The sequence below is a fragment of the Corvus brachyrhynchos genome, unplaced genomic scaffold (assembly GCF_000691975.1).
Source record: "Corvus brachyrhynchos isolate BGI_N302 unplaced genomic scaffold, ASM69197v1 scaffold62, whole genome shotgun sequence".
NCBI classification, from domain to species: domain Eukaryota; kingdom Metazoa; phylum Chordata; class Aves; order Passeriformes; family Corvidae; genus Corvus; species Corvus brachyrhynchos.
The window spans coordinates 2,487,299-2,497,813 of record NW_008236629.1 but is presented as its reverse complement, the minus strand read 5'-3'; the positions used below and the strand labels follow the sequence as shown (position 1 = coordinate 2,497,813).

At 43.2% G+C, this 10,515-nt stretch overlaps 1 protein-coding gene across 1 annotated transcript in view; it reads right to left on the bottom strand.

Moving 5' to 3' along the window:
* The window catches only part of OSBPL5 (oxysterol binding protein like 5), a 181,112-nt gene that overhangs the window by 54,781 nt on the left and 115,816 nt on the right, over positions 1-10,515 (bottom strand). Inside the window, 1 exon segment of the mRNA XM_017726609.1 lies at positions 2,649-2,820. Coding sequence (XP_017582098.1) covers positions 2,649-2,820 — 172 coding nt within the window.

Genomic DNA, 10,515 nt, shown 5'->3' with positions numbered 1-10,515 from the left:
GTCTGGCGGGTGAATTCCCTCCGCAGGTCTCGCAGCTCACCCAGGGATAGCGACCGAGTGATGATCTCTGGCTCTGCCTCTTCTGCTGGGTGCGAAGGTCCTGCTGCATCCTCGTCAGTCACTATGCGGACTGATTTGCTTTTTGATTTCTTCTTCTGAACGGGGGCAACTGCAATCGGTTTAGGCTGTTCTGGTTAAGTGACGGTTTGTGTGGAGATGCTGACAGTGCCTTTGGTTCCTTTCTCCTCTGTGACAGTCTGTGTAGACATGGACCCTGTTGTTTTGCATTTGGTCTCTTTCTCCTCTGTATCAGTCTGTGTAGAGATTGACACTGTTATTTTGTGTTTGGTTTCTTTCTTCTTTGTGACAGTCTGTGTAGACATGGTGTTTGTTGCTCTGCTCTTTTTCCCTCCCTCATCCTGAGGATGCTGTGCCATAGCTCTGATTCTAAGCATGGTGTACACAGTACAGGCTGTACAGAGAAGACAAAGCAGAACTAACAGCAAGTTTATGCCGTCTTTGACATCCAGAGGGAATTCAGTATTTTCAAAAACTGCTGTGTCAGGCCTGAAAGGCTGGAAAAAACCATTCTTTAACCCTTCCCCAGGGGCTAGGTGTGATTGTTGAGGAGATCCCAGACATAGGACAGCCAAACAAGATTGAGTATATATTCCGAATGGTATTCATCGCCTCACAGGTTATTATGCTATAGACATAATAAACCATTAAAGCAATTCTCATACCATTCCCTGGTTTTAACAGGAGTAATACAACAGGCAGGTAGTTCCCCATGTGAGGAAAAACATAGAGAGCAAGATACAGTACCCATGCAGACCAGCTGAGCACCATGGTGAATAGATTTCTGTTTATACAAAATTGTAATTCTGACTTTTTCTCAGAGCAAGCCCCACATTGGGCGCCAAATTATGTACTAGTTTGAAAACAAACCAGTGGGAGGCACCAAGTCAGAATAACAATTTAATGGAAATTAAAGAAAAGGGGAAAAAAAAGGTAAAAGAAAACACTGTCAAACTGACAGAGTCAAGGTACAACCTGACACCCTGTTACTCAGAAGGTCCAGTGGTGGCTGTGTAGCTCCTGTCCTCTGGAAATCCCGTGGGAAGGATTTGTCTGGTGTTCAGAATCTCAGATTATATCCACGATGGGATGCTTGGTTCCTCCCTCTGGGTGGAGCATCTCACAATGGGGTAATGAGTCATGAGGCCAAGTGTTGATTAGGCTCATTAACAGAAGATAGTCCGGAGGGAGTTATCTCTGAGTCATGCAGCAGGACAATGATGGGCAATTAACAGAAAGATAGTCTGGGGGCAGGAGGCAAGGAAACACTGCCCCACCTGGTTTCAACAGCTCATGAGGATGGTAATAGAAGACACTGCAACCCAGGACACATTATTATCCTTTTCCCATGTGTTTGTTAAAGAAATAGTTTTTATCTCCTTCACTTTCCTTCGAGGGAAATTCATTTTTCCCAAACCTGGTGGGGGAGGGATAGTGACCTGCCTTCTCTCAGAGAATATATTTCTAAATTTGGCCAAACCAGAACAACTGCTCTTCAGTAAAGCTCTTCTTCAAACTCTACATATAAACCCGAACCGGTGTTCTTCTCCTGGACTGGAGAACACATGCTGGGAATACCAGAACCTATCAGGCCAAAGGGCAGATTGAAATGCTGCACCCCTTTGGTCCCATGGGGCCAGAGATACCTTCACACTCTGAAGAGGACTCAGACCCCAGCTGCTGTTACAACAGAGACCAAGAAAACCTCTTAATGGTGAGGTCCTGCTCTGCAAGGCATCATCTTTGCAGACTGCAAGAATTGCTACCCTAGAAACTGCATAACCGATGGTGCATTGCTGTGAACTCTAAAAGTCAAATTCCAATCAGCAGAACTAGAAATAGACAGTACCTCTCCCAGTTTTCACTCCAAAGGCCAAATGTCTACACCAGGAGGACATATGAAGTTGCTTATTCAGCTATAAGCAACAGAAAGGCCTGGGGCTGTTTAATGTGTAGAGAGCTTTGATGTTCCAAAATGCTGCAGTAACACCAGGAATATGAATAGAAAGGAGGCTGTGGGGACTTTTTCCCTTATGTAAAAATTGATCTGATTCATCAAGGAAGAAATTGGACGCCACTCAAAACCCCTATAGAGAAAGAAAGTAATTATAAACTAAGGATGCAGTGTATGCACTCTGCTGACTATGACAGAGTATTACTGGGGAAGAGTACACATTATTAAAAAATACATCAGACTCAGAGCCATATGTGCTAGCAACACACAGACATTGTTAGTGACTGTATCTTTGTAACTGCAGCAGCTAGATCCTGCAATCTTTACTCAGGCAAGGCATTTTTCATGCTGGCATCGCCAGACACCATTTTGGCCCAAGCAGGGAACAGAAGAAAGTTCTTTATGTACAAATAAACACAGCTGAGATTTCCCCTAGCCCGTGTGTTCAAGCATTAGGTGGCAACACCAAGCCCATATATGAGTGAGGGATGCAGCAGCAGAACACACATGCTGGCTTTTAAACAGATTTCCTCAGCGGACTCTGGCTAGATTACGCTAAAGCTTGAGCCATAATTGACACCTCTCTCTGCATTAAGGAGTAATAGCCCCATCTTACTGGAAGAAATCCTGGTCTGACATAGCACTGGTGTGCAAGAGGTGGTTGAGCCCCACATGTGCAGAATCACTCGAGCAGTTCACGTCTCCATCCTTTCCCTGCTTGGAGGCAGTGAGCCGGAAGAGGCTGGAACAACGCAGGGCAAGCTCCAAAGCATCCAGCCAGCATCGGCCTGTGGAAACAAAAGGAATTATTTAAGCATAGCAGAGTAAATAACACAATTCATGCATTGCTTCTCAAAAGTTTCTTGCCTGGAGTAAAGCTCATTAGCATTATAATTCAGGAAGTCACTGTGCAGAATATATTTTTCCTATACATAATCTCTATTTTATCTTGCCAGGAATGGTGTGTTTTAGTGGCTGCATGAGTAATACATCTGCATGGGTGATACAATCGGAAGCTCACCCCAACTCCCTCTTCCCTAATAACATCTCCTCCTGATCTCCCACAACTTGTTCACATCCCATTGCCCCTTTCTGATTTAGTCTGAGATGCAGGGAATGTGTATGGGTACGGTGATTCCACACCACCCAGCATCTCATATCTGCAAGTAATGCACTCCCCAAAACACATTCAGCACTTGGCATTCCCACCTCACGCACTTCCCAATGGCAGGGAGATACCGGGGCACTGAGCCACACGGGAGAGGTCCCTGCTTACTTTGAGATCACTGAACCACAGCCTGCTCAGGGGTCCCTCGCTGAGTGTAGTGCTGCAGTAACCATCATTCCAATCAAGATCCAGGACGGTCAATATGTGACAGAGTGATTGAGAAGAGAAAGTTGCCAGGCTGTTCATTTTCCCTCTTTCTTGGCTTTTTTTTTTTTTTCCCATTCCGTCTCTCTGCCTCGTCCATCAGATAATCTGGGTGGGGCATTATTTTTTCTTGCCACAAAAAAAATCTTTACCCGAAGGGTTGATTTTGCAGAAACTATAACCGTGGCACAGAGCCAAGATAAGCTGCAGTTCCTGTGCACAGCCACACTGGAATACATTATGGCCTGCACAGGGCCCACAGACAGACAGCAAATGAAAAGCACAGGAAACAAAACTGACCCTCGGCTCCTTTTGCAATAATCCAGACAAGGCTACAAAGCTGCGTGCAAAAGCCCAACCACCACAGTGCTGGAGCTGCTGTACTCCTGGAAACACCTGAAAATAGCCTGCTTCTGTAGTGTAGTCATTAATGAGGCCAGGGCACATGCAAATTGGCTGAACATTCGAGAATTGAAGTATCAAGGGAGTCATCCTCTAATTTCAAGCTTGTAAAACAGAGCTCTTCATTACACTTCTCAGAACACATTTTGCAATAATCAGAAGTGTGATTGAGAGGCAGTGAAGGAAACAAAGGATTTTGCTCTAGCAATGGCAAGTGCTACAAACAGGGTTTCCCTGGACTACATTCATTCCTGGACCCATTTGGCAAAATTTTCCAGTAGATTCTTTTCTATCACCTAGCATCAAGCACATGCATAAATTTCACTGGGTCCTGCTGCTCTCTTGGGCAGAATTCCCATCAACTTCAATATGACCAAAATTTGTCTCTATAAGATCAATGAGAGTTTACAAAAAAACCCCTAGAACATGTATATAAAGAAATATTTATATACAACTTGAGTGGCTTTCAGTGCTTGCTTTGATACAAAGCTTCAATCAGTGAAATAAAAATACCTCAGATCTTTGAAGAATTGCACTTGAACATTTAGCTACAAACACTGCAGAGTGCCAGTCATTTATTCTAATTTCATCCCACAAATTCCTTCAGCATCAGCTTATGATTTAATAATAACACCACAAATAATGGTTAATAAAAGATTAGAAAGGTTGAATGCTGTTGGAATTGATTTCGCACTATTTGGTATTTAACAAATATTCTTGCATTAAGGCTTTACAGACAGAGATTTATTCCCTTCTCTCTACGTGGAGGATTTGCATGGATAACCCATTTGAGTTAATGGCTGCACTGAGCAAAAATCCACCTCCTCCTACACATCCCTTCTCCCCCAAACCCACCACTATCCAAATCTGTTTCAGGCTGTGCCACGCAAGGGAGCACACTCCTGCTCAGGCTCCCTGACTTGACTCTCCTCTGCCTTTAAATTTGCTTTTCTCTTGCAGTTCCATGGAGTGAGAGCTGCATGATTTGACATTTGGAAATGCTGCATGTGTCAAGATATTTTTACATTAAATAGGCTGCTAAAATCAGGTGCTTTGACAGGTAGGTTGATTTGTAGCAGCATGAGCCCTTTGAGGCAGCACCGAGGTCATCTCCTCAGTGCTCTGCAGCTCTCACATACACTCATTATCCTACGACGGCTGAAGCAAGGGAGGCCCCAAGTCTCCCTCAGACATCCCCCTTACTGTTCCCCTGCAGCCCAGCCCTCCCTGGGGATGTAGGCAGAGCAGCCCATGCTGGCCATGACCCATGGGCAGCTCTTTACCTCCACCCCGCTGCCACGGATGTTCACCAGTACTGACACGATCTTACAGGCTTGGTCAAAACTTTGGGGTTCTCCACGTCACCAGAGGAAATTTCTACACAATATACCTAGGGTTTCCATCTCTTTAGATAACTCTCTGGGAGGTGGTATGAGAAACTTGATTCTTTTCTGAACACTTATTCAAGGAGCTTAAATTAAAAGACCCCAAAACATTAAATATTCATTTTAATAGTCCCAGGCTGATACATAAAGCATTAGAGGAACTATCTGTGCATCAGCAGTCAGCATTCCTTGTGCCCTGCAGCAAACAGAAATGGCATCAGTGTACACCCTTGTTTTAATTTCTAACAGAAATTGAGCCAAAGGAATGTAAACCAGAAATGGGCCTTCAGCCATCAGGCGGTGCTGTGAATCCAAACAAACATATGTCACTAATCCACATGTAAAATACGGGCTTCCCTCTGCAAATAAAAGGTTACATTCTCTGCAAGTCAATGGTGTGTTAATTGCAGCATAACACCATAAAATTACACCCTCTCCATTTCAGGGATTGCACACAAGATAAACCTGTTTCCTTGCTAAAGGCCTTTATGTAATGTTTTTATATCTGCGTGACCTTTCTATTGAGTTGTATTCTTCTGGATTGTGAAGATGATACAAAAATGCTAGCATTTGGATTACTTAATTGCTTACCTGACAAGTCTACTCAGTCCCTCAGGAACTGCAGAAGGGGAGAAACGAATATGGTCATGTAATTAAAGGCTGTCACCTACAGTCACGGTACTGCATGAAGGCTTCATGGCTAACTCAATTCTCACATGTTCTAATTTTGAGTGGGTGACTCAAGTAGGTTTTTTTGTATACAGGGTAATTAGATCAGGAAAGAATGTAAGATGTGGATTCCATCAGAGAGGAATGGCAGCCCAAAAGGGTGTATATGAAGGAAGCAAAAAAAAGGTTACAGTAATATTCTTTTAGAAGGTTTGAGATGTTTAAAGCTGCAATGCAAATAATGTAATCAGTTATAATTTTTCACACACTGTGGCTTAAACCAAGCATTTGTTTTAATTGTGAAGAGAAACCCAGAAATATATTGTCAGCCTGTGGCAGAATCTTCCCACAGGCTTTTAGGCTCTTCTCCAATCAAAATATATAAAACAGAGAATTGTTTATGTTTGAAAAGACCTCTAAGATCATCAAGTCCAGCTGTTAACCAAGGACTGCCAAGTCCACCACTAAACCATGTCCCTAAGTGTCACATCCACATGGTGACTCAGCCACTTCCCTGGACAGACTGTTCCAGTGCTCACCCACTAAGCAGGTCACCTTGTCATAGAAGGAGATCAGGTTCACCAAGCAGGACCTGCCTTCCCCAAACCCACACTGGCTGGGCTCTTGGTTGTCCTGCACATGCTTTCAGATGGCTCCTGCAATACAGCTGTGCAAATGGGAATCACTATGGCTCCTTGCAGGACACTTCCTGGGTCAGCAGGACACATGCACCATGAAGAAACCTGGAGGCTGCAAGGCTGAATAGGAGCAGGCATGTGCTTGCACCAACTCCTTTTTTTTCACAGACAAAAGGAACTACTAAAACCAAGAGACAAAAATAATTTCTTCTCCATCTCGGAAAAAATAAATAATCAAAACAGAAGGTGCTTATCCTGCTAACCTAGGTTCAGTTCAAAGAAAAACTTGAGTCTGTCCTAGTCTTTGAAGAGATGTAAAATTAAAAAAATACCTCACAGGACAAAAACAGGCAGCACTGAAAACACTCAGCTATTCAGTTTTGAAATTCTTTGCACTCACCTAGAATAACTCATAATCTGATGTGCCAAGTCTATCTGCCACATTTTGCAGCAGCTGGTCATGGAGGACACAGACAATGTTCTCTCAGCACTCCCCGGAAAGAAAAATCTGCTCTAGATGGAATCACACCATTACACACAGAAATATCAGTCTGGGACTATACTTCTTTTTGACTGCATTCCTGTAGCTACAGAACACCTGGGATGAATCTCTTGCCAATTAAGACTTCAAAAGGCTCATGCCGAGAAACCACACATTCCTCCCAGAGAGGCATCACTATGGGAATATTATTCTTCTTGAATTATTAGTCATTCAGCTTTGGCCTCATGCCTCACACTTACAAGATAGATGCTTTTAAAAATCAACCTGAAGTAGACTGTCACCTGGAAATGATGAATTCTTGCTCAAGTGCACACAAATCAGGAATCGTGAGGAAGAGGCTCATTTGGTTCAGCCAGTGAACATTAAGGTCATCGTGTTCAGCTGACTGCTTGTTTTGCTGTACCACTTGGGTGCCTGCGTGCATGATTTCTCACACTTTGGCTGTCAAGATGCAAGGATGTGAGCTCTCAATTAGCTTCAGGTGCAATTTATGCAGTGAACTTAATGAAATCTTGCTGCAAAAGCCTGGATTTTAAACTGCTGTGAAAGGTCTAAGGAATAAGAAACGCAGACATAAAGCTAAAAAGAAAACTTCTATTTTCTCCAGAGCTGCCAGGATCCAGAGATACATTTCATTATTAACTTGGTTTCAAATTGCAATCTTCCTTGTGGTTCTTTGCTTCTGTGCGTGACGCTTATTTCAGTAACCTAATTTCCTCCCCAGATGAGAGCATCAGTTTGGGGGGAAGGGCCAGATGCCTAGAAAAGAAACAACAACCCTGTAAGCCAGACCGTCAGGATTTCCACACAACTCCATCCATGTTAGGCAATGGAGCCTCCCCAGAGCATACCTGAAGGAGAGGACAGACATAGGGAGTAAAATGTAAATGTGCTTTACAATTCCACTGTTAAGCTTTTAACCCTTGGTAATCTACCACTTTGAATTCCGTTAGTTAGAATACGCCCTGCGGTAGCAGTGCCCATGGCAAAGTGGAGATCCTCACTGTGAGAGCTAAGCAGGTGACTTAAAATGCTTAGGATGCACCAATTAGATCTCAGGAGCAGCTCCAGAATGGTCTGGGCAGGAAGCTTGGGACAGATTGAAACTATTAATTCTGAGTCACTCCTCAGCATAAATCTGAAATGCACGCATAGCGACTGGTTTAGAAAAAGCAGTCTTCTTTTTTGAAACTGCTAAGAAAGAAAGTCCCTGCACTTGTACAGGTTGAGCCCTGTAGGCTGACATGACCTTTCCAGAGGTTGATGTTTAAAACACCTCAAAAAGCAGACTGCTGTTCTAGTCTGCGAATGTGAAATCTGCTGTAGCTGGGCAGTGGTTCTGCAGATTGTCCAGAAGTCAGGATCTTAAATCCTACCAGCAGTCTGTCACAGATGGTACAGCAGAGGGGCAAAAAGGGATTTTGAAATGCTGAGAGAAGAAGTAGGCCATGTAGCTGCTGATCATGATGTAGCTGCCTGGATGGCCGAACTGTACATCTAACATATGCTGCAACTCAATATTCCCCAGCAAGTCAGAGGCCTCCACGAGTTAGTTATATTTGCCAAATGCTTAGTTGTTCATTTTCCACTACTAACATGGGAGACTGTGTTAAAAAGAACACAGCAAGGACACCCCCTTTAGAGACGCTGTAGATTCACACAGTATTGCACTATGGGGAGATGTGAACACACTACAAATATATACACAAGGGCCCAGATTCCACCTGCCCCCTTTGTCTCAGCAGGCTTAGCTCATTTACCTCAATCTCCTGTCTCTCTTGCATCCTCTAGGTTTGTCCAGCATGTTAAAAAAATGAAACAAACTCAGGCACACCCTCCTGGAGATGCATCTTCACAACAGGTGAAGCAATGTAACAGCCTACAACCATTTCAGTCGTGTCTTCCGAGCTTAAAATCAAGCTGTATTAACTGCAAAGTACAAGCCCTTGCTGCAGTTTATACAGAATTCTTTAAATGTAGAAGTTTCTATTCCTTGTGTCCTTGTTTGCATATGTTTACATGACCTAGTGACATACTATTTCTAAATCACTCATCTCCAAGTGTGACACCCATGTGTTTGGCCATTTGTCAGGACATGTGTTTGGGAGGGAGCTGTTCTTCCCTCTTGTCTGGAGATTCACATCCTGCCCTTCTTACACAAAGTATGACCACTTCCCACAGCTCACTAACCTCGGCTGTGAAGTCAAATACTTGCGTTCAGCTGAAAAGTACACCACTTTTCATGCTAATATTTTGGTGCAATACAGTATCAATTTTTTTTTGCAAAGTCCACTGCTAAATGGACAGATCCCAAAGCTTTGGCTGTCATGATCACCTCATCAGATTCAGAATCTACCAGGCATAATGTGGGCATTCCAAACCTGGGCAGGTGGCTCCAGGGCACTGCTGGTGCTGTTCAAGAGTTTATAACTTGTCTTGAACAAGAGGCACTAGTTACTTTATATATACACATTTAGGATATTTGATTGAGAGGCATCTCAGTAACTCCTTCCCTTGACCACATTAGCTTTCCATCTAATATTAGGAGACGATTCTCTACTGGAGAGAAGCAGCAAAGTAAAGGAAAAATCACACTAACCCCAAAGTAACTCTGTTTTGATCTGCCTGACCACTGCATGCTTCCCAGGAATCTTGGCCAACATCTTGGGTTTCAAAATGTGTTCACTTTTTAAGCTCTTATGACACCGCAGACATGTAATAATTAACTGGACAGAAAACCTCCCACAGGCATTTCAACACGTAAAATTCTCATGTGCCAGGTATGGTCCCTTTGGTGCTTTTCCAGCATGTGTTGTACAACCCAGACAGAGAGATCACAGCTAGAAAAGTCTTACCTCCTATGATCTCTTGGGACTATTGCTACCTTAGGAGCCTTTATGGGTAAGATTAGTTAGAACAAATCTAAATCTCTTCTACTCCATGTAACTGGCCTGTGGCAGACATTGTAAAAAGAGAGTAGAAGCTCAGCCACAGATCTCTTTCCCAGGCTGGCTCTATGGTTTAATAATTAATAATTAAATTAGTGCAAAGACAAGTGCATGGATCTCTAAAGAAATAAGATTTTATAAAACCTGGATTGACAGATGGTTGTTGAAGCTATTTGGTTGCCTAAGAACTCTGTGGGATTGTTCTGTATAGCTGTTCTGCAGGCTGTCTGTATAACTAGGGCTTGAAATGCCTCTAATTTAGCAGCTCTATCCCACAGCACTTTTTTTTTCCCCAGAGGAGATCGTTGCATCAATCTATCCCTTTCTAGACAGGTGATATTTGGAGCCAGGTTAGAATACTGTATTCCTCTACACAAATAAGCTACAAAATCATAATATTTTAGGAAATAGATGTTTTTCTATGGGTCTATATAACTTCTGCTTATTTTCATATCATTTCACTACACTGATGTCCTGGGTTGCAGTGTATTCTATTACCATCCTCATGAGCTGTTGAAATCAGGTGGGGCAGTGTTCCCTTGCCTCCTCCCCCCAGACTGTCTTTCT